The sequence below is a fragment of the Stegastes partitus genome, unplaced genomic scaffold (assembly GCF_000690725.1).
Source record: "Stegastes partitus isolate 25-593 unplaced genomic scaffold, Stegastes_partitus-1.0.2 Scaffold2222, whole genome shotgun sequence".
NCBI classification, from domain to species: domain Eukaryota; kingdom Metazoa; phylum Chordata; class Actinopteri; family Pomacentridae; genus Stegastes; species Stegastes partitus.
In genome coordinates, this window is record NW_007579953.1 from 1 (window position 1) to 27,909 (window position 27,909).

General features: G+C 40.0%; 1 protein-coding gene across 1 annotated transcript in view; it reads right to left on the reverse strand.

The window, feature by feature from the left end:
- Positions 1-21: 21 nt before the first annotated feature.
- The window catches only part of enc2 (ectodermal-neural cortex 2), a 34,291-nt gene continuing 6,403 nt past the window's right edge, over positions 22-27,909 (reverse strand). The window contains exons 2-12 of the mRNA XM_008304442.1: positions 23,507-23,735; positions 23,253-23,358; positions 20,960-21,205; positions 19,321-19,410; positions 19,015-19,178; positions 17,226-17,373; positions 15,255-15,451; positions 13,405-13,510; positions 12,079-12,222; positions 10,690-11,106; positions 22-2,440 (exon numbers count right to left, since the gene is read on the reverse strand). Of these exons, the coding sequence (XP_008302664.1) occupies positions 10,720-11,106; positions 12,079-12,222; positions 13,405-13,510; positions 15,255-15,451; positions 17,226-17,373; positions 19,015-19,178; positions 19,321-19,410; positions 20,960-21,205; positions 23,253-23,358; positions 23,507-23,688 (1,770 nt within the window). The 5' untranslated portion in view covers positions 23,689-23,735 and the 3' untranslated portion in view covers positions 22-2,440; positions 10,690-10,719. The remainder of the gene's footprint in view (positions 2,441-10,689; positions 11,107-12,078; positions 12,223-13,404; positions 13,511-15,254; positions 15,452-17,225; positions 17,374-19,014; positions 19,179-19,320; positions 19,411-20,959; positions 21,206-23,252; positions 23,359-23,506; positions 23,736-27,909) is intronic.

Genomic DNA, 27,909 nt, shown 5'->3' on the forward strand with positions numbered 1-27,909 from the left:
TACATTCAAGACTTGTACACATTTTACAAAGTGAGTCAATGTTTATTGTCACCAGTAAAAACAAACAGCACCTTACACTTTTATTCTTTCACTTCGTTTTTAACCTCCCAAATCTTTTCAAAAATGTTCACTTCTTTAAAAAAAAACATGTTCTTTCTCACCTCTGATTTCATTAATCATTAGGATCATGCTTAAGAGTATTCTAGAACATCTTTACTTCTGAGCAGAAATCCAACTTGAGAAAGTAAATCAAATCCAGGGAAACGCAACTCAAAAAATGTCACAACAGCTTTGATCAGTTGAAGAATATCAGAATGACAACACCTGCAAATACTGTACAGTACCACAAAGACAATACAATATATCAGCCACGATGTATCTGTGTGCTGCAGAAACCTTGAAGATCCATGTTGTGCCAGTTTGTATAGTGTGACAGCTGGTGTTATCTCCAGCATGCAGGTACTAGTTTACACTCGTGGGACAAAGACAAAGCACTGCTGATGCTGCATTGATAAATATATCAAAATTGCATAGGTATTATAAAGAAAAACAAATTAAACTTCAGCTTCTTGTTCCACAGCACTTTGGCAGCGATGGTTTCTGCAGGACATGTTAAACATAAAGCTGTTCTGTGCTTCTCATATTCGTCCAATAAAACCACAAACACTGTGTTTTTGGACATTAAACCTATGTTTCTATGACTGATATAGCAATACCAATCTGATCCCACAATTCTAATGTTATCTTTCAGTTTCACACATTCCTTGAACACTAAAACATGCTACTGGAAATACTAAGGACAGCATGTGCAACTTTATACAGTAAACTGTCAAATGTGTATCTGAATCAAATCCACAGATCACACTCTAGAGTGGATTTAGTAACACTTTCGCTTGGCGTAACTTATTGAAAAATGCAGTTGTAGAGCTGAGCAAAACACTTTGGCACACACATAAAAAAAAAAAAAAAATGTAAGAAGGAAATTATTTTAAAAGATTGTTTGGGCTCCAGTTTTCAGACTACAGCCTTCACCCTAAGATTCATGATGGAACGTTCAATGTTTTTTTTTTAGTGTTGACTTGTGCTAAAATGCTTGTTAACAGTCAGGTAAGCTCTGGCCGTGAATCGCCGAACAGTAATACTTAACAGAAGTGGTCACTGTGTAATCGACTACATTGCCTATTCATTGCATGTAGTGTGTCTGAATCTTTAGTGAGAATTGATAACATGGACTTACAACTCAATATTACTATTACTATGTAGTAGAAAACTGCCCGTATGCGTAGTGAATACATAAATGACAGATTCAAGTTTGTGTGGAATGCTTGACGATGACTTGCGTCACATGATTTACAATTGTATCTCTCAATAATTGCATTAATTCTAAGTTCCTTCTCGTGACCAATCAAAAACAAACACTTCAGTCGGACTATATTTAAAATACAAACTCGATGCAACAAAAGTGAACACACCTATCACTGAAACGATAGAGTACAACTGTGACTTCCAATCAGCCTAATTGAATGTACACGGTTCTAAAATGAACAGTGAACACTAAAGCAAGACAAATTGCTAATCATGTTTAATAAGCATAACATTTTCATGTGTCAAGTTTGTTTTCAAAGCTACATATGCAGCTATTATATGTATGAAATTGATATTTTCTCATGGATTTTTGAAGACAGAGTTTTTGGAACTTAGACAAATACAATTTTTCGGTTATTCCCCTGAGAGCTGACCGTTAACTTTCAAGTCCCATGAAAAACAATGCGTCCAATCAAATGCTGTTGAGCCAGATTCTCTTACGGTTACCGTAATTGACCGTTAAATGTGTACCAAAACTTGTGCAAACCCCTAAGAAATGAGTTTTCTTCAAGGAGATGACAAAAAGACAGCAGCTTGGCTTCTCTCTTGTTGGAAACTCACTTCATCCTGTATGAGTGCAAATGTGTTTGTAATACTAACATAGTCAATGTGGAACATGGGACTTGGGTCGTACATTTACTTTATTTTGCTGTATTTTTAAGGGAAAGTACTGAAGTAAATGTCATTTGGCAGCTCTTACAGCTTTATGTCTTCACACTGGAATGGTTTAGTAGTGGATTTCATGACTCATCAAGAAACACACACACCCACACACGCACAACTACTCATCGGTTGTACGAGGGCTCCATCAGCTGATAAAAGCATCTGTGCATCAGTTAGGTTCATCAAAGTGTCTGTTTGAGTTGTATCACATTATCTAGGTTGCGTCATATTTTGTATAATTGTCTCTTTGTGTGTTAAGACCTGAGTGGTGTGCTGTTGGCTTGTTGACCACACCACTCAGAACCGATTCAGTCCGTGAGGTGCAGCTCGTTTTTGTAAGGATTGGTCCTGTATGCTGCTCTCGTCTCAGCCCAGCCTCTGACCGCAGGACAGCAACTCAGGGTTTCTCTTCCTGAAAAACACAGAAATGCAGACACATGAGAAAGATGAGCTTCACTAGCATCTGTCTGATAACACTACAGCTGTTCTGGTGTAACGTCATTTATTTTGGGATACATTTTCTAGTTTGTGTAGCTTTTCAGGAGTCATGCTACATCATCTGTCATGGCCTCTCTCTGAAGTCTACACTGCGCTGTGGTTAATGCTACCGTATCGGGTGTGCACAGAGTCACAGTAATCCATGACTGGACTTTCATGAAGGACAAAAGCCTGGTGCACAGACAACACTCCCAAAAAAGTTGGTGGAGAACAGATTTGTAAGTGCCAGTGCATTTATTAAATCAATGTTAAAGGGTTATTTAGGAACACAGACTCTTATTTCTAATATTTACATCTGAGTAATTGTTTCATGTCAAATTTGATTTTATCAAACAATTCTGAAGGACAGGTATGTGGATGAGTAGCCACAAATTTTATTGTGACAACAGTTGCTCTAGTGCTGTTGGATAATGCTATTGATGCAACAATTTAGGTAAAACTGCAGTTTGTGTCTGCCATTCTTTAAGGCAAGCAGGTAGACATTTTTGTTACCCAAATAAATTACATGGGTATGTGGTGGGGGGCCAGTGGAAAGACCTGCATGGTAGACTGACAGGTGATTCTAAATCAGCACTAACGGTTGTCTGTTTCTTTGTGTTAGCCCTGTGATGACCTGGCAACTTGTCCAAGGTGTATCTAGCCCATAGACTGCATAAAAGATGGACGTAGCTATCGTGACGTCACCCATTGGTTTCTGTACTGAGAAAATGAAGCCAGGGTTTTGCTACTTCCTGGTTGACATCTTGGATTTTTGGAGCCAGTGACGCAAAAATCGTCTGAGGGGGGCGGAGCCATAGGAGCAGCGATTGGTCAGACAGATTGAGAGGCAGGCCCTCTCTGCCCGCCCACATTTACCGCCTTCTGCTCGCTTCATCTGCATGTCGCTGCCGACTGTCAATCAAGCCAGCCACGCCCCTTGCCCCGCAAAATGTTGACAATTTTTAAAATGGCCACCTGATCTCTGGATTTGACCATGAAAACTAATTTTAAAAAAAATCCTGAGCTGTAGGAATGCTGTATTTCTTGATCTGTGATCACTTCTTTTCCAATTCATGTCTATGGGAACCAGGGCTTTTTGGAGCCAGGACTAGCGGACATAGTGATATTGCAGGTTTTTGACACTTCTGGGTTGGCTTCATTTTTCAGGGCCGGTTGCTACGTCCATCTTTTATACAATCTATGATCTAGCCCCTCACCCAATGTCAGCTGTCATTAGTCTGACTTACCAAATGCAGACTTTCAGTATAATCCTGCCATTTCCACATGGCTTTCTCCACCCTTTGTACTATCTGTGTGTGCTACCATTCTCAGAATTCCCTTTGGTACAGGAAACAGTAACATTCCCTGTACAGCACCCTACATGCTGGAAGTAGCACATTTTGAAGAGGATTTGGATCAATAAGCCATTTTCATGCCAGAGCTCAACTCTCTGCATGCAAATGTTCCATCAAAACTATTTACTCACTGCTGTTTTGCAGGAAAACCTTTGTTGCATCCTGGGCTTAGCACTGCCTAACAACCATAAACCAATTACTAACAAGCCGTAGTTTATTCCTATTTATAGCAGAAAGATAGCAACAATGCCAAGCTGATAGGTCTGACTATGCAAGATTACCTACAGGAGAAAGCTGGTAATGCTAATTGGCGGAGAGACGGACTAAGGTTTGGTAAAATTAGTTTGTGTTTGTGCACCGACCTCCAAGATTTATCAAACAGATTTATGTTTATACACAGCTTTATAAATGTGATGAAAAGACAGCATCCCCATACTTCTGTGTTTATGGGTGCACAGAGTCATGAGTTCTATTTTCTGGTAACATATATTTCATGTGGAATTACAGTGGTGGCTGCGCCTTAGTAGCTCATTTGCAAACCATATAAGCTACCGCTTACAGCATCAGCCTGCATTCAAAGGGCCCTTTGTTGCATGTCATCCCCCTTATGCCTGTTCTGTCTCTGTCTACTGTTACTATCAAAATAAAACTATCTTTTAAAAAAAAAAAAAAGCCAAGTACTTTTTAAAACTGTGCCCCTCTGTCACAGGAATGTTACCTCTTTTGCAGTAGTTACAGTGCAGTAGTGCTGCGACATGGCATTTGTTATGGTATACTGACAGCAGGGGGCGCTCAGATCACGCAGGCAAACACACAGCTGAACCACCACCTATCACTGAGACTGTACAGGAGGTTACACTGCAGGTTTTAAATGTACCAAACAACAACATGAGTCAGGCTGCATGTAGCTGCGCAGTTGACAAAATACAACAAGCATCTTATGTAGGAACATTTCAAATTTGTTCTCTCTAGAGCTCCAGAGAAAAGGACCTCTGACTGTATCTTATTTAAAAAACAAACAAAAAAAACCCAAATAGACTGTGTTGCTGCCTGCATCTACAGCTTAAAGGTCCAGGATGGATGATGTTTGGAGACAAAGAGGAGAAGACTCGTATTTATAAAGTGGGACACAGTACCGCGAATATACTGAACCACCACTTGCTTTGAAGTTACCCATTAGCAGATAACTCAAAACTGACACATGCCGTTATTTAATTTCAAGTAGAGCGAATATTAAATACACTTTAAGTGCAAGATAGGAATAAACTGTAAAAAAAATAAATCAAGGCTGGAAAAAATGTGATTGGGGCCTAGAGGTAATCCAAACCCACACGCAGTGAAAATCAAATCCTTGTTTTCTTATTAGTTGTGTTTTATATTTCCAGTACCTGGGCAGCAATGCAGCAACCATGTCAGTTCCCTCGTTTGTTGTTGTTTGGGCATGCTCAGTATCAGCTGTCTAGAAAAATGATCGTCATGTGTTTCAGTTATCCTGCACCACAATGGAAGCAGAGAGGCTGAAAGGGCTAAGTAGGGGGTCGTTTCTGTTCACCGTTCACCTTGTGCCATCCCCTGAGAACCTGCACTGGAAACTGGCCTTATGGTACCTTGTGAGGCTGCACGACAGTTGTTAGCACCGTCGCTTCGCAGCTAGAAGATCCCCACTCTGCGTCCTGGTTAGGATGCCTGGGATCCTGTATGGAGTTTGCATGTTCTCCCTGTGCAGAGTGGGTTCTCACCGGACTCTCCGGCTTCCACCCACTTGTGCTTGTTTGTCTCTAAGTGTAGCCCTGTGATAGACTGGTGACCTGTCCAGGGTGTCCCCTGCCTTCACCCTGAGTCAGCTGGGATAGACTCCAGCGACCCTCGTGAGGATGAAGCGGTGTATAGATAATGGATGGATGGATGATTAGCGTGTGTTCTATGCAGACACACCACTGAACCTAGCAGAATGAGGACCAATTGGAGTCTCTGGTAACACTAAAGTGCTTCCTCCTAAGACTTTCTCTTCAAAGGCTAGCACTTCAGCTAAGTATTTATAGGATTGTCTTTCTCACAAGTAATATAATCTCGACACATCCTTTGCCAGTGCTGATACAACTCTTCATCCCTTCACTGACTCATGCGTCATGGACACACAAACACTGACAAAACACTCAGTCCCAGCAAGCAGACAGGAAAAGCCAAAAGCAGAAAAACAAATCTACGCAAACACTTGTACTGCATTCTACTGTGACAGACACTCCCCATCAGGGTGATATACACCATTCAGACAGTGTGTGCGCTTTGATGCACAAATCAGGAAGGTTAAACTTTTTTTTTTTTCTAATATGTGATCCTATCTCACACACACTCAGTGCGTCTCACTTGGCTAAGCCGACAGTCGCATCTAAGAACACGGATTAATCTGCTGTCAAGTATTAACAAATGAGAGAGCTCTGTATTAAAACTGGTTCCGTTCTGCTAAATATTGTGATGCTTGACTAGAAAAGCTGCTTTGAAAGTAGAAGCAGTGAAAACATGAGCTCTGGAGCTGTAAAATGACAAGTAGGATTATCTCTGTGTGTGTGTGTGTGTGTGTGTGTGTGTGTATTTGTACACTGCGGTAGAGATTGCAGACAACTGGGTTACACCTTAGAACAGTTTAAAAATTGTACTTATGCAGGAGTACGGGTATCTGTGTTTGCAATGGTAACAGTTTGACTGCCCACTGGACAGGTAAAGGGGCAAAGACGACACAGCAAGTGACGGGTCAAATACCGCAAGAGCAGGCCTTCTGGTAATAATGTTCGCTTTAGAGACAAATCACCGATAGAGATGTTCGGCCACAGTCACAGTAAACATGTTTGGTGCAGACCAAAGACAGCTTTCAGGAGAATACAGTAAAGCATGCTGGTGGAATGTTCTGTATGGAGGTTGTTTTTCTGCCTTAGAAACTTAACTATGAATTCTGTATTGTAACAAAGGGTGCTTGAAAATATGATGTGAACAACAGCCTGAGAGCTGAGGTTGACCTGAAAAGGGCCTTTCAACAATATAATGACAACAGGCTAAAGAAGAGTAAATCAGGGATTATGGAATTGACTAGTCATAGCTCAGAACTGAAACAGGCAGTGTATGCCATAAAACCTCTCGAACATCTTTCAACTGAGGAAATTTTGCTTGGAAGAGATGTGAACTAATTATAGACACTAATGGACAATTATTCCAAATGACTACAAGCAGTTATTTCTGCTGGAAGAGGAAACAGCAGGTTGTGAGGCCACAGATGAATATGACTTACACTGATATCTTAGTTAAGTGATTGAAAAGGCTAATTTTTCTGTTTGACGTTAAAATACGTCAAAAAGTCCAACAATTTCACAACGTAAAATAAGCTTGTTGCTCATTTCAAACAACAGTGTGATCATGCTCAGATATGGGTCCAATTAGCCCAAATTACAGATGACACCGAAAACTTTTGACAGTATTTGAACTCATTTAACATACTGTTGAAAAAAAAATGTGGATGGATACTACCACCCACACACTACGTTTTTCTTTTTTGTCTAACATTGTCAGTAAACATCCTATCTAAATTAAGAGTTTCATATTCCAACAGTGTAGCCACCACTCATCCTGTTGGTTCGCTCACTATGGAAGTCCTGACACTATTTGTCTTTTGGCACCATGCCGAGTTTCCTGTTGCTTTAATCCCAGTATCTATCTATTGTGGACTGAGATGGAACACAGACAAAGTTGAAAGGACTACAACTCTATCATCTATTGTTTAATTTTCTATTGTTTTAAGTACGCTTAGCCAAAGTATACTTAGAGAAATGAGGGAATTTGTGCAGTTTACAATCATTTTCAGTTTCTTAATAAATTATTAATGCTAAAAAAAAAATACTCAGCAAAAGTCTATGCCTAATGTCCTGTTTTGAAGATGAATAAATTATAAGATTAAAAACAAAGTGAACTAAACACAGCCTACACTAAGCATTCAAATCTCAATTAGCCAGGCTCATTGGGAACCCATGGGAGAGCTGGCTGTTACTGCTGCTTTGAGTGCTGGAAGTGGTGCTCATTTCCAATATGATCCACCTCCAGGCATTAAGTCACAAGGCAAGGTCTCAAAAAATGCAGACTACTGGAAATAAAAGAAAACAGAACATACGTTTACCTATGCTTTAAGCAGTGCATGTATATGGTGAATGAAGGAAAAAGACAGAGATAGAAAAGACCTGAGTATGACAGACAGGATGGATCTAAGAAGAGCTGTCTGCTATGGGAATTCAGTTTCATAGTATAAATTTTTTAAGGGGTGGGGGTGGGTAAAACGGGAAGTAGGGGCTGACGATGTAGAAAGGATGCAGCATTGAGTGGATATGGATGCAGGATATTTATATTCTGCTGTTCCCACTGCACAGGTTCTCGCTGTACTTAGAGAGGACAAAGAGAACATAACTTGAGCAAGAAGCTTCCTTGCTGCTTTCCCTCAGCACAGATGGGTTTTTATGTCCACCTGAATGCAACCTACAGTTAACAAAAACAGTTAGATGGACTATCATATTGTTTGAAATACAGATTCTGTCTATGTAGATGTTGTAGTTAATGACAATCATACACAAATAAACCAAAAAAACTAACTGTTGTCTGACAGTCAAAGAACAAATCAGTTATACTCAAAATAATGTGGAGGTGTAACAGTAAATGAACTTGTTTGCTGTTTTATCCCTTTTTAAGTATTCATATGGAGTGATTTGTAAAGCGTGGCCTACATTGCACAGACTGTAACGAAGCATCATAATACCAGTCTGAACGCACAGCTTTGAACAGAAAATGCAAAGAAGAACATCATCTGTGGTCTGTGGTAGCTGTGAATATGTTTAAAGATTTCTATTTTTCTTTTCCTAACGGTGCGATTCAGACGAAAGCCAGATATGCATCTATACATTGAAGGACGAGCACCAAGTCGGACTAAAAAAGCTACAATTGACAGTGTGGGTTTCTGAGTTCGTCTGTTTCGATTTCTGCATTGCCGCGACTCCACATGACAAAACACTTGAGTACGTTTGATTTGATTTGACCTGACCCAGTGGTGTTCAGACAACAACCTTGTGCTGAACACCAGCAAGACAAAGGAGGCCATTGTGGATTTTAAGAGGTCAGAGCATGCTCCGGTCCACATACAGGGGGAGGTGTGTGTGTGGACAACATCAAGTTCCTGGGCCTACACATCACATCTGAACCTGACCTGGTCCCGGAACACATCCTCCGTGGTGAGGAGGCTGAGAAGGGCTGGACTCTCCTCCAAACTCCTCATAAACTTTTACAGAGCCACAATAGAAACTACCCTTTGTCTTGGTGCTGCAGTGTGGTCCAGGAGCTGTACGGCACAAGACAGGAAGGACTTGGCCCGGGTGGTCAGAAGCCCAGGGAATTGTGGGATGTCCCCTACCTGATCTGGACTTGGTTTACGTTGGTCCAGTCCAGAGGAGGGCTTGTCGCACCATCACAGATCCCACCCACCCAATCAACAGACTGTTTGTCCCCTCAGGAAGGAGGTTCAGAGCTATCAGGGCTAAAACACAAAGACTCAAAGACAGTTTTCACCCTGGGGCTGTGAAAGCTATCTCCCCCCTGCTGACACGGACACACACTCTCAGGGCTCTCCCAGGCACACACACACACACCGCTCTTATCATACCACCCCCGCTGACACACACCCACACAAACACCTGCAGACACATGACACAGGTGACCCGCTACCACACAGTCCTGCCTTCACCCTAAGTCAGCTGGGATATGCTCCAGCCCCCCTGTGACCCTAGTGAGGATTGGTGGTGTATAGATAATGGATGGAATGATTCTGATTCTGATTTACCAACGACTAGTACAATGGAAAAATTACCATCATTAAATCATTTTGGAGAGATGTGGAGAAAGACTTTGTCAGTCATTGATCATTTTTCTTTAAACAGTCCTACGGTGGTGCATGTGATCTAAAGATCTTGCCTTGAAGTCATGACTCAATCAAGCCAAGAGAGTAAAGAGGATTTTTTTTTTTAGCCAAAGTTTGAAACTACCATTGATTTAAGAGCAGCTTGTTCTTAGTGATTCAGAACTGATAATTGCTTAAGAAGCCTATGGTGGATTTAAACTGGTAAATATTTCAAGAACTGGTCATTTACAAATAACATAAATTCAGCTGTCCACTTTATTACTCCCTCTGAATAAAATTGCTGTCAGGAAAGCGTCCGTTACCCCTAATTTAGTTTATAGTGAGACACCAGAATAAAAGCAGCACAAAGTGTAGTTTACACCGCCTCGGTCGTCAAGTCATGGTATTTTGCAGGTTGAAATGAGTCTTAGTTATTGTCTTGATACAAGTAAACAAAGACGTAACACGTAATGCAAAACGTCAGCCGGTCTAACAGGAAAAAATTACAGAGGTCCAGACCACAGGGCCCTCATAGCTACCGATGGGGCTGTGTACCGTCTGTAAATTCTGTGCACTGGATCTTTGAGGTCAATAAATAAGCACTGCAAAAACAACCACCCACTGATCTGTGTGACTGATTAGTGACACCCAGCGATAAATGGTCTGCACTTATAAAGCACTTTTCTACCTTAGTGGGACTCAAAGCCCTTTACAATGTCTTCTCATTCACACAAACACATTTATACATGCCATGCAAGACGCCTGTCTGCCATTGGGAGCAACTTTGGGTTCAGTGTCTTGGATACTTCAACTGTGGAGAGGCGGGGGATCGAACCACCAACCTTGCGAACAGAGGACAACCGCTCTACTACCTGAGCCACAACCGCCCAATCATTCTCAACATACCTTTGATGAGTAGGTCCTGGTGTGGCCAAGTTAGGCAGGCAGGTGTTTCCATGTGCTGACAAAGGCAGTGGGGATCAGTGAATAAGGCACAGTGGTGATGGAGTTCCAACTGTCTGATGTGGGGTCATAACAGTCCAATGTTTTACACCGCTGTGTCCCAAAATAACCACCAACCACATACAGCTTATTTCCTGAAGCCACGGCATGACAGCTCATCCGTTTCGACGTCATGTCACCCACACGAGTCCACTGATTGGTTTCACAGTCAAAGCGATAAGCAGAGGCAGCAGTGAATTCAGTGTCGCCACCCATAATAAAGATCTGGCTCCCCAAGACAGCAGCTGCCGTGTAGCGCCACGGTTGGGGGCATTCAGCTGCAATGTTCCATCTATTGCCCACGGGGTCATAACACTGGACCTAGAAATACAAATACACAAGATTATAAAAAAGCTACAATGATAGTTAAATGGTTCAGGTACAAAACCAAGGGTCCGTTTCACAAAGCAGGTTCAACAAACTCTGAGTCTAATCCTGAACTCTGAGTTGATCTACTCTGAGATGGGAAACTCTGAGTTTCTGGTTCCAGAACAGCGGGTTTGAGTTAGTTTAATCAACTCGGAGTAGTTTCACCTGGAGTTAGGCATGTGCACCACAACTATAAAAAGGCAGCATCAATGGAGCCCTGATTCTCCACCTACTGTGCCTGATGGACTTCTAATACAGCCGACTGACTTTGATTGTTTTAATGATTTTTGACAGGCGGCAGAACTAGGCTACGTCAGAACTCGCCTGTTGACTGAATGAGGAAATCAAATGGTGTGCGTGGCTGAAAGAGGGCGGAGGCAGAGAGAAACTCAAGGTTCATTGAGAAAAACCTGGTCCAGGCTAGGTTCATAGAGTCTGTTACTACGGTAACTGACCGAGGCCTTAAGTTAACTCTCTCTGTGAAGCAGGCTAGAGTTACCCCCGTCTCTGGTTTAAGTGACCTCTCTTGTCATTTCAGGGTTAACTAACTAATTCAGAATTTTCCCTAAACCTGCTTTGTGAAATGGAGTGTTGGTCAGTACTTCATGAAGACATGCAGAAGATGAATGTCAGGTGTGAAGTCAGGAAAAAATTCAAACAACAGTGTAGTAGCCTGTGCTAATTTAGATTCTATTGATTTTTTTTTCTACGTCTCTATTGAATCATTTAAGTAAAAGCACGAGCAAGAGGAACAAAGAACATTTTATAGGAAACGAAAACAACAACAAGAACTCCAAATACCGAATGCTAAACCTAATACATGAAACTGTCTTGGTTCAGGCATCACAATTTGTCAGTTCAACACTCAACTGCAGAAAGCTGCCTAAAGAATTGTGAGGAAAATAAATATGGCAAATCACTAACCTTGGAAGCCTTGTCTCTGTGTATGGTTGTCCCCCCAAAAACAAACAGCTTCAGTTTGGCACTGACCACGGCTGCATTGCTGACGCCATCTCTTAGAGGTGCCATCATAGTCCATTTATTGCTGAGAGGGTCGTACCGCTCTACCTATGAAAACATCACACTTCATGTTGGGTTTCATCGAAAAACTTAATGTGGAATTGAAAATACACACCATGAGATGTTTATGGCAGTTTGTGTTTATCTGGGTTTACGTTGGACTTGCAGTAATACATGTTCTTGTAATACTGACCGATTGTTTTATTTGTTTATTACTGTGTACTCCACTGCAGTGTGTGTGTATATATATATATATATTGAAGGGTCACAACTTTAGTTTTAAATTAATCAGGTCAATCTCTGTAAGTATTAATGCTGTAGGGTCTATTCCGTGTTATGTAATGTAGTCTGATAAATAGTATTTTAATTATGACAATTCAAATAACACACAGACACACACACACGTGGAACATATTGATGCCTGAGTATTGCACTGTTCAGTGTAGGATTTTCTAAATGAAATATATTGTATAGTTATCTGCTGACTCTTTGCTCTTCTGTGCTTACTTACATATCTTTCTAAATGTGATTTATAGCGCTGCATTAGATGTGCTGCAGCAGTCGTGCTAATGTTCTGCCCTCCCACTTTCTTAGATTTTACTTTACTACCTGCTGACACGACATTACAATAAATGAAATCAACAATTTCCCTGAGGTACCCTACCAAAGGGATCAATAAAGTTCTATCTAATCTAATCTATCTAACAATTTTCAGTAAGTGCTAAATATGGCTTTAATCCTGCAAATGCTAATTTGAAAATATCAGTAAAAATACAAAATGTATGCGACTGTAACTATGATAAACTAAGTGAGTGACTCCTTAAGTAAAGTGACTCAGAGAGAGCTGCTGGTAATGTGGTTAAAAAAAAGAAACAGTACTTTGTGCATTACAGCAATAATTCACTAGACAGCATAGAACATGTGCCTCACTGTACAGGCTTGGTTTTTCTCTGGTTGATGACGTATAGGTCTCAGAAACTCAGGACTCATGGGGTATAAATGGTGTTGGAAGGTTAAAGTCTAAAATCAGGGCTAACCCTAAACATTAAACAGTGCAATGATGCATAATGCGTCCGAGTTAAAGTTGAATGAGCATTTATAACTTCTACTGACAACATCAGATTATGAGCTGTATTTACATACTGAGTAATTCGCTTCAAACTGTTCATTTATTGGTAAAATTGGTACATTTTAATATTATTTTCATAAACAAGTTAATGATTTTCAGACCTGTTTTAGGGAGACAGATGGAGAGGCAGGGAAAACTCCGGCTATTGCTGTATGCCCTCCGACAACATACAGACTGTTTTCCAACTCAGCTGAACCATGGCCAAACCTGAAGAAGAGAGAATACCCACATGATGTGTATGTGTACTTAAGACAGTGCATGGCTTTGTTGACATTAACATTTCATTAAGCACAGTATAGTGTGGTCAACCTCACTACTGTATATATGGCTGAGGCACCGCTCTGACTGCAGCCGATCAGTATGTTTACATGCTCATTATTTTTATAAACCATGACCTACAAGACAAACTATCAGCTGTTGGAATGGCACTGCAGCTGTTCCATTGAGTTATACCCAATAATCATTTTATGGTAGAGCTACCGTTTAAAACAGAAGTGAGTACTCCTAGGCAATACCACCTAAATGTCAAATCATTCCAAAGTGCATTAGCTTAAAGTAAGTGCATTTAGTTCAACAACAGGGTATTTGTTCTTATGTGGAATTAAAAACAGTTTAGATTTACAACAAAAGCAAAAAACACAGACCCCACAGTAGAAACTCAAAGTGATTCCACTTGAGATTCAAATTATGGATTTTTTAAGTACCAGTATTTTATATGTCCAACTTTATTTTTAATAACAGACATCTCCAGATGGAGGCTATCAATGGTGCAAAAAGAAAAAACATTCTGAACCGATTTTCCACAATTCTTCAGAGACATTTTTTTCAGGTATTCTTGGCTGTGTTGCTTTACTTTTAAAAATACACCAAAGGCTAGAGTTAGGGATAGGTGTTGTTGGATCCAAATCTTCTTTACAAATGTATTCTATAAGTGTCATCTCCTCAGCACCTTTCGCAGCTCTATATCCTCTCACTCCCACCTCTGTGCCTTACTGTCAGAACTGTGATTTCATCGTGGTAGTCCTTGGTTCATGCCAGACACGCTGGACTCCATCTAAGCCAACAAATGTATCCTGACCAAGAGAATGTCAGGCTTCTTGTCATGTCAGAGTTAATGTAAAAGATACTATGGCTTGTCTAATACCTCCAATTACTGCCGCAATGGTGTTTCCTCAATTTTTAGAGGTCTCTCCTATCGTTTAATGGCAGTTTGTGAAGTGCCCCAATCAATACTTCCATTTCCCCCAACAATTCTTTTCCATGTGGAGCCATGATGCAGACATGCAGATAGACAGAACCCAAATATAAAAAAATTATTCAGTTCTACTGCACTGAGTTTCTACTTTGCAGCCCATATTTTCGACATAGTCTTTTTATAGTATTTGTTTTTGATTGTTCATAACAGGAAACAGTCTATTAGTGAACTTAGGATAATGCAATGTTTGGGAGGTGATACGTTTCCGAATCATTTGACTCTAAAGTGATACAGCACAGGGATATGGACTCATTCATGTTGTACTACATGTGACAACTCAACTATCTGTCAGGAGATTTGGTAAATAGTAACATGTTACAGCAGGAAAATGTTCACTCCTATCTGTATCTGATTGCTGGTTCAGTGTACTGGGGCAGTTGCTTCTAAATAACTCAGAACATATAGCTGTGGAGCTGCTGTCTCAAATAAACACAGTACATTAATGTATCATATAAGAAGGGCTGGAATGATTTGCAAACATCATCTATTGTACACTAAAATGATAAAAGTTTACCCACATGGATAATACTAGAATGAAGGATTTTGTTTGTTTTGGGCCACACACGTATACCACCACACATAGATGTTCATCACTTTACAAGAAAATGTAACGTTTAAAATGAATGTAAACTCTACTTGAACTGGAATAGAGCACAACAGTGGCTCGGTAATATATCTTCATCATCCATAGCCTACCTGGCTATCAGCATGGGAGCTCCTTTAGACCACTCTTCATGGACAGTATCATAGATCCAGACATCCTTCGACACTCCGTTCTCTGATCCTCTTCCTCCCGTCACATAAACCTTACAGCCGATGGCACATGCACTGAATTCCTTTCTGGGGCTGGGAAGGTCTGCTTTAGGTATGATCTCCTTGGCTTTATGGTCCACCTAAAAGGAGACAAACTTCACCTTACTTTAAGTGGTACGTACAGCATAAAACAAGAAATACTTTCGATGTCAGCCAGATTTATTATGTATTTAATGTAAGCAAAGTATTATTGTAAATTTTGTAGGTGAGGTCACTTTAATAATTGTGATTATGATCCTAGGCATCATCACACACTCATACATGGTCAACAGTTAGATTTAAATATCAGCTAAAAAAAAAAAAGTAGACTCTCCTGAGCTTTGCTTTGGATGGTTTTGATTACCGGTATATGGTGTGTGTGTGTGTGTGTGTGTGTGTGTGCGCATGTACTGGGGATATGTAGAGGCGTGGGTGCATATCTCAGTGCAAAATCTGCAATCTGATCTCAATAGTATATAAAGATAACTGATAAGGGTACACTGTGATTTAATGGCATTTAGAAACAACACAACTGATTTGGATTTCCTTATTTAAAAAATCTTATTTCCATCATTTTAAATTGTACATTAGAAGAACAACAGCAGAAAATCAGGCTGTGATAAATTGGACTGTTTTTGCTCGAGCTTAAGGAGATTTTCCGTTAACATGTTGCTTGGTGCTTACGTCAGTCTCTGAGTCAGTGTCTGAATCAGGTATTTTAAATGACACTGTATGAATAAATGTTCCTGTAAATTAAACAGCTCTGGATTTGGTAGCAATTTTGCTTTAATGGGAGAATACTGCAGCCAGTTAGAAGCTAGCGGCAACCTTCGGGACTGAACAAAAATGAAGTCAATGCGAAGTGCTAGAAACTGCACTTCTTTGCATTAACCTGAGGCCAACTCAAGCATTTCAAATGTGTTCAGGCTTAAAGTTATGTATAATTAAATGTGTGGCCACTTTGAGTGACAGGTGGGTGCAATCATAGGACAGTCTATAGCCCACCTCTGCTCCAGTTGGGGCAGATAAGCTCTTTTCAGACACATATTAAAAAAATGTAGTAATTTCTAATTACTTAATGAAGATACTGCTGTTGTTCTATGTGTGTAAATGTGCACAACTCTGTCTTGGGAAGAAGAAAAGATTCCTGCAAACAGTCTTGAAGAACAAACTAAACTCCAGCTCCCTTTAATGTATATGAAAATGTTCATAGCTTTGACCAAGTAAGATTGTTGTTTTGGCTTTTACAGAAAAGTGACCAGGGTGCTCGTTCATACACAAAGTCAACACACTGAGGTGCTGTCAGATTAATAGAAACAGGTGTTATACGTACACAAAGACACATCGTGGTCACTTTGACATGAGTGTCGACTGTTTTTCTCAATTTCAAGCAGAATTGAAGTGGGATGTGCGCTTCTGTGTCGATATAGTGCAACAGCTTGGACAGTGAAATCACATTTTTAATTTATTTTCCCGAACATATACCAGGAACAGGGTGGGTGGGTTTTAGTGCCTTGATGAAGGACACAGACATGTGAACTAGAAGATCTTGGAATTTGACCCCCTGAAATGCTATAAACCTCTGATTTGATGTTATAATTACACAGGATGATTCTTACAGCACTAGGCCAGTAGGACATCATAAATACAGACAATATGTTGTATTAGTGACTCATGCAACTAACAGAGTGAGACAAAGGCTTCTGGTAAACTCTTGGAATATTAAATTTTAAGTAAACACATTTTAGTTACGCAGCTCTTGTACAAATAAGAATTACACTTGACTATATATTATTATACATATACTTAAGCAGCTTTATGTCACAGATGAAAACAGTTCACCCAAACATAAAAGCCCATGTGTCTGTCTTTTACCTGATATATTTTGTCACACATGAAGGTCTGGCCTCCCAGTATAAGCAGCGTGTGTCCTGCCTTGCGTGGTCTGGCACATGGACTCGTCACCACTCCATCATTTTGAAGGATTTTCTTCTTACACTGCATTGCCTCTTCCACTATTGACCTGCAGAACAGAGGCAAAACATCATACAAGCGATAGCGACAAATCTGTTTATCCTTTTCAGCGAAAGAGCTTTATCTCATTGTCTGTCAACAACCACAGCTGCTTTCACGTCTGCTGTTAACTGTACGAGTGGAGGCAGCTGTGCAGGAGGCTTGGTCACATGTTACTCATTAGCTATTCTGCTGTAAATGCTCAGCTCAGAGTACACTGTGTTGCTTAGTCAGACTCGTTCCAGTCATTGGCATATTTTGTTTTTGTACCTCTCTGTTATTGCCATGCTGACTTCTGTTTGCTCTGTCTACAGATGACCTAACCAACCTCCTGACTCGGATTTCTCTGGAAAACAGCTCTGGATGCACGCCCATCTATGCATACGCTTCTATGGTTGGTCTGTTTACTCTGCTGGTACTGCAGCTGACAGAACACAGGTTAGACAACGGATTAACTACAGAGAATATTCAATCAGTAACTTAATTTCATTTTAATTTGGTAAAACATAAAGTCATATCGTGTGTTATGGTACAGGGTCAGATCTAAATGCACTTTAATACAATATCATGTTTAAATATATGAAGTTTAACAGGTAAAACGCACAGCTCACAAAAAAAACCCGCCACACAGAACAGAAAAAAAAATATAACACACACGTAACACAGTTCTACACCCCCCCCACAACATCCACAACAACAGCGTTTAAAATCACAAAATTTTTAATACCCCACAGTGCTCCACAATAAAAAAACACAAAAAAAAAAACAACAGCACACGATTGTGCCAAGAAGAACAGAAACACGAACAAGAAAAAACCAACACCCACATGAATACAAACACACTCAAAAAAAAAGGAGAAAAAAACCCTCAGATATCTCACATCTCACACAAACGCTATATTTTGTCGAGACCAAAAAAAAAAAACCCCAAATATCAAAAAAGCGCCGCCGCACACACTCCCCGGAACTCTTAGTTCATTGTGGCTCTTCACCTAAAATCCAAAGACTCTAACTTTCACGTTAATATGTGCTCGGCTTCCCAGCCTAACCACAGCAGATATGTTGTGTAAACTGTAACTGGACACAGTCAGTCTCACATTCAATAACACAGACTTTTTTCTTTCCCCTTTTAACCAAAGACAAACAAAACAAGCAGCTTAACAAACCCTGAATGTACTTGCAAGTCAATGAATTAAAGCTGAGTTGGAATGTTATCTGGAAAAGCAAGATAGTGAATGCTGATACATTCTGGTATGATAAACAGCATCGTAATGCTTGTTGTTGTTATTACTAAAGCCGTATATTGCTTGGGAAGTGTGCTTTGTTTTTGTGCTGTGATATGCATTTTTTATGACCTTTCAAGCCTATAGAATCCGTTGGCCTGGAGAGAGAGCAGACAGACTGGTGCCTCCTCTGATCCACCTGGAGTAACCAGCTGCTTTTCACAATGTGTTCACATTATCTGACATGACCCACCTTGTATATGTATTGTAGGGATTTCTATAAAACTACAAACACAATATATTGTAAATGGCCAAATATGTATATACAATTACTAATAATATTTTAAATGTGTGGCTTTAAATACTGTAATCTCTGAAATCAGGGAAGTAAAGAGACAGTTCATTGTGATTTATCTGATAGAGCTTACCTGCTCCTCTTGTCAGCCATAACCAGCTCTTCACAAGCTACAGCTTCCAGCAAACATTCAGACGGCAGCAGAGCCAACCTGATGCCCCTCAACAGCTCTGGTAAATGGAGACGCCGACCCTCCAAGTCGTATCGAACCCACCGCATCACAGAGTTAAACACAACCTGCCAAATTTGCAGTAAGACAGCCGAGTTACTGTTTGCTTGAAGGAGAGGAACTAAATATATTTGTAAAAATGGAATATGATCACTGTTTCAAATAACAATTGAAACTGACAGAATGAAAAAAAGAAACAGAATCACTCACCTGTTCATCTTCTATCTCCAGTTCATCACTAAGAATCAGCTCCAGCAGTTTATCTTTAGACAGGCTGTAGAAGTCCTCTGATTCTCTTACCTAAAGCACAAACACTTGGATTAGATGTATAATATGTAAGTCAAACACGTATTTTCTGCTATGTTTCCTGTTCAGATAATAATTAAAGGAATAAAGACGTCAACATACTGTCGGAAAGTAGAGGAACAGTTCTCCGGCATTTGTGGTGTTTGTAATTGGGAAGCTCAGCAACAAAACACTAAGTGCAAATTAAATCCTTGTGATGCTATATTTTAATGACGTATACACCACATCCCATTAATTAATCACTGCTACTTACAGAAAAGCACAGTCAACTAACAGCTAAGTGAAAGATGGAATCTGAAAAATAGTAAATAAAATATTTCCCGAATGCTTTTAGATCCACAAATGTAGCAAGTTTGTTTTCAGTTTTATCATCCAACAGTCTGTGTCTGTCTGTGTATGGCTGCTAAATGCTGACTTACATACAGTCAGCTTTATTGCTTTTGTGCATTTACAGCTATATTCCATGGAATCCTTGTAGCATTGAAGACATCTGTTCCACAAGTAAGAAAACCCTAATTTATAATCCTATTGACATTTATACTTAAGAAAATAACTTGTCCAGTACTTTTTAGAAAATGGTCTATTGGTTTTATAGTCTGGAGCTTTTTTTGTGTGTGTGATTTGTGTGTGTGTGTGTGTGTGTGTAATCACAAAATAATCATCATTTCACTTAATTTGATTTCTAAAATCGAGTGCTGTAGTGCAGTGGTTCTCAAACTGGGGGTCGGGACCCCCCTGGGGATCCCAAGATAATTTCAGGGGGTTGCCAGATCATTGTCAAAAAATAAAATAAAATAAAATAAAATAAAGCCTACATTTATCAAATAAATTTGTATTAGGGCTGTCAAAATTAAAAGTGTATACTTCTTCCCACTCCTTTTTCGAACTTGTTAATATTATGATTTTATAATGCCATATTATTATTATAGTTTTTTGCTCTTTTTAAAATTATTTTATTTTGTTTTTATATTTCTTCCCTTTCATTTGTTCGAAATAAATTCAATTCATTCATTCATTTAATAGAAAATTAACGTGTTAATGTAAAGAGATCAATCTGTGGAATTAACACATTAATTTTTAACACATTAATGCATGAACAAAAAAAAGTTGTTACTCATGCCATATTAAAAATTCAAACTGGGGGGTCATGAACCCAAACTTATGTTATCTTGGGGGTCGTGGCCCAAGAAGAACGACTGCCGTAATGGATAGTGACACAACGTTTATTCCAAGTGTACCGCAACTGCAACAAGGGTTTGTTATGTTAGCCTGCATGGTAAATTATCTGCTGAACATGGCGATGTTTGGGAGTAGATGACTGCTACTCAATGAGGTGATCAAGAGGGCAGAAAAATAAAAAACTACTTTTTCAGCCCTGAAAAAGGTCCAACAGGGCAGCTCTTGTTGTTGGAATATACACAAACATTTGCTCTAAAACAGCCTGCAAAGTCCTGCAGTGGAAAACCATCTAATGCCACAGAAGCAGGAACTTAGTAATTAGGTGAGTTTAAAAATATAAACAAGTCAGAAAAGTCTTTTTTACCGTCTCATAGTGGAGCAGACACATGCGCCATGACAGCTCGTATAGTCTTTTACACTGATGAGCGTCTGATAACAGCATCATCCCCAGGCAGTTGGAGGAATGCAGGTTTTTTTCTAGAAACTCTGCTGCTGCATCCCGAATGTCATGAAACTGCAACATGTCGCCCGCCTCTAACAGTGACTCGGCGTTCTCCTCGTTTATGATGACTCGAGAAGAATAGGCAAAGTCCAGCAGAAGCTCCAAGACCTAGCAGAGTGAATGGATAGTTAGCAACTGACATCGCAATCTCAACAACAGTTTGATACAGCATCTAATTATAATGGTTCTGTGAGCTCAAAGGAAATATTTTCATATCTGACAATGTCCCGTGCCCAAGTTGCTCATACTTTTCCTCAATAAAATAAGTTTAATGTTTTCACATATCATGAATTTATAAATGATCAGAGATATACAGCCAATGTATCTAGTTCCACAAAGATGCACTGTATGATACAATGAAGCATACTATCTTATCCTTTGACATGCATTAAAATGTGGAGCCTAACACAACATTTGAGGGAGACTTTGGGGATCTTAGTCAGCACTGACAACTGAACATGTGTTCTGAGGAGAACCGGTGCCGTTTAAAGGTAAACAGTGCTCACACTAAACATTGATTTAGGTTTTCACTCTTTACCACACTTTTTAAAATTAAGTTCACTGATAAATAAATAAAAGCTATGCTGTGGTGTTCTCTAGTTCTGTAGGTCTCACACACACAAAGGACACTATTATTTTGAAGGGAGCAGGGGTAAGGTTTTCCGGGTCGTGGGAAAGCGGATGTTGTATAAAAAGCTACGAACTGTGAGTGAGTCTTGCTGGAAGTGGAGTCAAATAAAGGAACAGAGACTCAAGCTCAACTCTCGTCTCTCTTTTTGTCGACTTCCACAATGCGTACAATAATTATTGAAATCATCCTTACTTTTGTTTTAGTGTCTAAAGTTAGCATAGTACCGTACATCTCCACCAAAAAGACATTTCAGTACAGAAATCTTTTTGGTGTCACTATTACACAGACTTTCCAAAAACTTTCCTAGGGATGAAAAATCTTTTGGGAAACTAAATTAACCAAACTTGCATTTCAACCAGAGGAGCCTGGGATTAAATTAGCTTCTGAGGGATAGTTCTAGATGTAAAAAAATAGGACTTGTTTTTATGGTTCAGGAACTATTGGGACAAAGTTTAAAGGACTGAACGTGTGTGCTTGGTCAAACACAGACCTGGCAGCAGCTTCACTTGTGCACTACTCCATTCAGAAAATGTGAGTGTTTGGTGCCACTTGTATTAATATAAGTAATGTTAATACAAGTGGCACTCGGTACTGACATAAGTAATGTTCAATAGCAAATGTAGAAACATGGGAGGTAGTGTAGGTTGAGAGCATGAGTAGAAGAGAGAGAAAGGGAGCTGCATCAAGAGAGGAAAGAGAGACAGAGAGAGCGAGTAGCAATGAGAAAACAAAGCAAGTGAAAACACATGAAGCAGAAAAAAGTGCATAGTCAGCAGTCAAAAATAATTATCTAACAAAAACTATAAATCACAGGGTAATGTCCTGGTGGCCATGGAGTGAATCGTTCATTCAATTCAGTTTTATTTACATAGTGCCAAATGATAACATATTTCATCTCAGGCTACTTTACATGGTGAGGTCGAGACTTTAAAATATTATGGCGACAGAGTCAATAATTAGCAATTTGGATCAACTGAAAATCTTTAGTGGAATATCCTAGTAATAAAGAATCCCAATAGTCCAGCCCAATGTTAACAAATGCACAATTTTTTTCTAGAATCACACTGAAAGGACTGGGCAGGTTAGGAAGGACATCTAGGGTAAGTATATTGTGTGTTTCTAGGTGTTCCGTGCTTGTTTGTTTTTTTAAAGGCACTGACCCTGAGGTGGTTCATGTCTTTCTGTCACAAAGTTAAAGCATTACAGAGTACAGGCTGCTAATTCCCCACCCTGGACTCCATTTACTGTACACATAACGTATCATTTCATGAGCAGTCGGACGTTTGCTTTATTGCACTTGTGCTCTTGCTTTTGCAGTGTTGTTGTATGCTGTAGATCATTACAGCCATTCTCTCTTCACTGAGCTCAACTCCACCAGCCTAGCTGTGTTGTAACGAAAAAGTGTGACTTTAAAACACGACACACCACCCAAACAACATGCACTTTAACCTCTCAAACACAGAGAAGTTTTATTATTCAACAGGAACTATACAGTAGAGTAGTTGTCGGTGACAGCAGCTGTACCTCAGGATGTATACTGTCTCTGAAATTGACATCACTGTCCAGGCTTTCTCGTAGTCCTCCACTGAACATTGCCTCAAAATAACGACTGCATGCCGCAAGGACTGCCCTACAGGATCCAAACACAGCATCAGTGTCAGTGAAGCTCACAGGTTCAGAGGTTATAAAACACAAGATAAAGTCAAATGTATCTATACAAAAGTTTTTTGTGACCGTCTCCATTGAAATGCACCGTCAGTGTAGGAGGAAGACCATACCTGTGGCACGGGAAAGAACGATCTCCGGCCCACAGAGTGACATCAGTGAACATGCACTGTTTCCTCATCGTGTTCAGGTGGGTCAGAACACTGTCGGGATGGGAAGGCTTGTGGAACAGTGAGATGTTCATGGAGCCTGTGCTGGTGCGGGATTTCCGATTCTCATGAACAGTCACCGACATGGCAGCTCCGTTTGGTACCTCCAGTGAGTCTCTTGAAGCAATCTCTCCTATTTCAATGACAAGGACAGGAAAAGGAAAACAGTCACACAGTTGGCTCAGCAGCGATTATACTATATGGATGGATGAATACATTTTAAGTGGTGAACACCTGTGTAATTTCACTTAAAAGTCAAATGATTCTAAATGGTATCACCTTACAGTACTCAGATTACTTCTAAGTTGAGCAGCAGTTTGTTTTTCGCTGGAGGGGTTGTGTTGCTTTACCCTTTTTAAAATACCTCAAAGGTGTTCTGTTGGATTCTCGTCAGGCGGCATACTTGGCTTTATCCTTCTTCAGAAACTCTTGTGTGCTATTGATAGCTACCATGCTGGAAAATTTCTGTTCTGCCAAACTTCTGCAGACTGGGAGTAATTTTGTCATCAAGTTATTAAGTATATCTGTAGGGAATTATGGTAGCATTAATACTTATCCAGTATGGATCGACTGATAACCGGCCCGACTAATTATTTAGGCCAATTTTGGGCATTTTTAAGGTATCACTAATGTATAAAATTTTAAAATTGACCCGTTGTTGCAAAATAATTTAGGCATCCTACTTTGGCTCGGATGCAGCTGGCTATCTTTCTCTACAGTCACTCTGTGGGTTCAAGCCATGTCCCGCCCACAGCTCTATCTTATTGGCTGTATGATTACAGACTGGGACTGACTGACTGTGCCTGTTACACAGAAAAGACCCCCTCAAACGTCAATTAGGACATGGGAAACACTTTTTAAAAAAAATAATTTAATATACATTTAACTTTTAGTTTTTTTGCTGTTTGATGGGGACAGCTGAAGAGACACAGGAAAAGAAGGAGAAAGAGAGCGGACGCCTTGTAGATAATGTCGCTTGACTTAAAACAGAAAAACATTTTTTTCCAAGTCTCCTACATTTCCATACAATGGAGTTGGGACATATTTAGACCTCTACACTTTTTGCACAGTTCACTGAGCTGTAAATTTCAAAATCTCACCAAAGTATACTCAATAACCCATAACAACAAAGAATATAGATGTAGGTAATGCAGTGGAGAAAGACAGGAGATGTTAGTAAGACATGCAGTGAGTGTCTGGCTGGTCAGCAATCAAACCAACGACTCATTACTTGATTACATTTGCACCTACATAGTACGCGCCCTAAACCACTTTGCTATTGGGTCATTCCAGTCTTTTGAATCTAAAATATCTCATTTACAAGAATTCAGGCCCTTTGCTGTGGTACTCCACATTGTGGTTAGGTCATTTTATAGTGTTTCTTTTATTCTTGAGATGAACTTGACAGGACTCCACCTATGACAAAGTAAATTCACTGGATATATTCCATAGGAAAAGGTACACAGCTGTGTATATAGGGTCCCATTATTCACACTGTATGTAAGGACAGAAACCAACCCATGAAACCACCAGGACTCCTTCTAGAGTTGTACATTCAGCTTAACCAAGTATCCAGGCTAGTAGGATCTTGGTGAAGGAGCTGACCAACAACAATACACAAGTGGCTTTGGGGCAAGTCTCTGATTGTCCCCGAGTTATATATTGTGTCAAAGAGCACATCTTAACTCCTTTAACCGAATCCATGCTTCTCTCTCTTGCATATTTGCCTTTTCTCTGAACCGTATTCTGACATGATGCCTGTTTCTGATCCAGCCGAAATATAGCTCAAAGCTCACCTCACAGTCTATACAAAAATGATTTACTGACTGCAGAAAAAAGGCTTTTCCATGGTCATCACAGCCAACTAAGTTCATTGAAATTCTGTGGGAGGAGATGACGAGGAGAGTCGATAGGATGGACTTCAACATTTTAAAAAATTACAGAGATTCTTTATGAAGGTCTCAGATAAGTGCCACATGTTTACCAACCTAATCGTGCATTACAGGAAAATATCTACAGCCGATAATCTTGGCAAAAGAAACTTGCACAAAATATCAAATGAAGGGGTGCCATTAAGCACCATTTATATCACAATTGAATATTTCGCTCAATCAAAAGCAAGATTTGTGTAAATATGTTTTGAAAGATTATGAGGATAAACAAATAAGATGCTGATGAAGATATTTCTGGTGGGGTCTGTACCTGAAAAAGGATTTTCCAAGCTCATTATTTACTGACAGAAACTGTGACGTTGATGAATGTTTGATGATGGTTTATCTCTCCTCAGGTGAAAGATAAATGTGGTGACCTCTTCGTAAGACCTTCGTATACTATCAGGAGCTCATGATACTATTTCCTTATATAGTGAGAAGGCTCTAATGCTGTGTAGTCTAAGGGTCAGCTGTCACCAATCTAACTGCAGACTGATAGATGTCACACAGATTGTATTATTAGTGACATGCTGTTAGACTTCACAGAAAGATGAGTGGACACAGACCTTTACAACGCACTACAGATTAGAAGGAATGCTGTGTCAGCATCCTCAACACCGCTCCTGTTTGTGTGCAAATGCATCATCAGCATTTGCTGACGTGCAGTTTTAGAGCAGAGTCACAACAAATCAGTCAGAGAATGTTTAGTGTGTCACTTTAATATGTCATAGTGCAAACTTGACAAGAATGTGTGCCTGTGCCTGGACTGTGCTGTGAATGGACAACAAAGGATGAGAAGCATGCGCACACACGAGCGCATTCATATGCACGTACACACAGCATGCTCAGGACACAATTGTTAGTGCGCACATGTGTGCTTGAGTGTGTGATTGTATGTCTACCGTTGTGAGGTCAAGTCTCTGTTGCCATGGTTATCGAGTAGAGTAAAAGGGAGACACCCTTGTGTCACTGAAACTCTGGCTTTAAGCTTAAAATACCTTGCTAAGCCACAAACATCTCATCCAGGCCCCTGGAGACTACAGTATGTCCCCGAAGTGAGTTTCTCCAAATATTTTATTATATGTTATCATGTGACAACACTGAAGAAATGACACTTTGCTACCATGTAAAGTAGTCAGTGTACAGCTTGTACAACAGTGTACATTTACTGTCCCCTCAAAATAACTCAGCCATTAATGTCTAAACCGCTGGCAACAAAAGTGTGTACACCCCTAAGTGAAAATGTCCAATATTAGTAGCTATGTACAGACTGTGCATGGCTAAAATGCACAAGGAGTCTAACAATGTTTCCAAAGAGTAGGCAAACTCAAAATATGCAATATTTAAGATCTGTGTATACGATGGAGTAGTGGCATTAGAAAGCGTCAGACCAAGAAATTTGGGCTTTTAGGGCCAAGACTTTTCTCCTAGGACCCACTGGCTGGCTGCTACATATCCTTGTTAAAAGCCTGAATTAACTTGTTTAACCTGCTGCCACCAGGACCTAACTGCAGAAAAAAATCTGACACTACTGGATTAAAAACATGAAGTCAAGTAGAACATAAACTGAAAATCCTCAACATGTTGTCAAAAACAGGTGCACTGCAGGTTCATAGACTATCCTGAGAGTAGCTGTTGGGATCACAGGCGATACCAAACTAAAGTTCTATACCGTACCCAGAGTTCTGTACAGTTCAGGGAAAATACAGTTACACCCCCAACAAATACATACATGCGCAAACACAGTGGTATCTTGCAGTAGCACAGCTCACCAGTGGAATATCAACAGAGCAACTGAATAGAGTGAGTCCTTGTAAAGAGACGAGCAGTCAGTGGGTCCGAGCTTGTTTACTCCCATCTAGCATAGCTGCACCGCTGAACTTGTTGCCCTGGACCACTGTGTGTGTGTGTGTGTGTGTGTGTGTGTGTGTGTGTGTGTGTGTGTGTCAAGAGGCCCATTTCTAGGGACGTTTCAACAGATGTATACAAGTAATTACCATAATGAAGTTGTCTTGAAAAACATCAAAAAGTGATAAAGTGAAAAAGCTTCTGTATTGTCTTTACAAACAAGGACTTGCTTTAACCAGTGGGAGGCAAAGCACACCGAGTTGACTGACACGTGCAGTAAATACAGTTTTAATGACCACACGCCTGACAGTAGTGACTGGCTCATACTGCACCTTAAAGCTACCGTTCTCATGGATCTGTGGATCTACCCTGGTAGAGACAACTCTACGTTAGACTAAACAAAATCTAAACTTGTGTGGTCTTGACATCCTGATAAGAGAAAGCCCTAGAGGGAAGCATGGGTGGTATATTATTCATTTCAGAATTCTTCAGCAGGCTGGAGCTTTAAAAAACTCCATCTGCATGCAT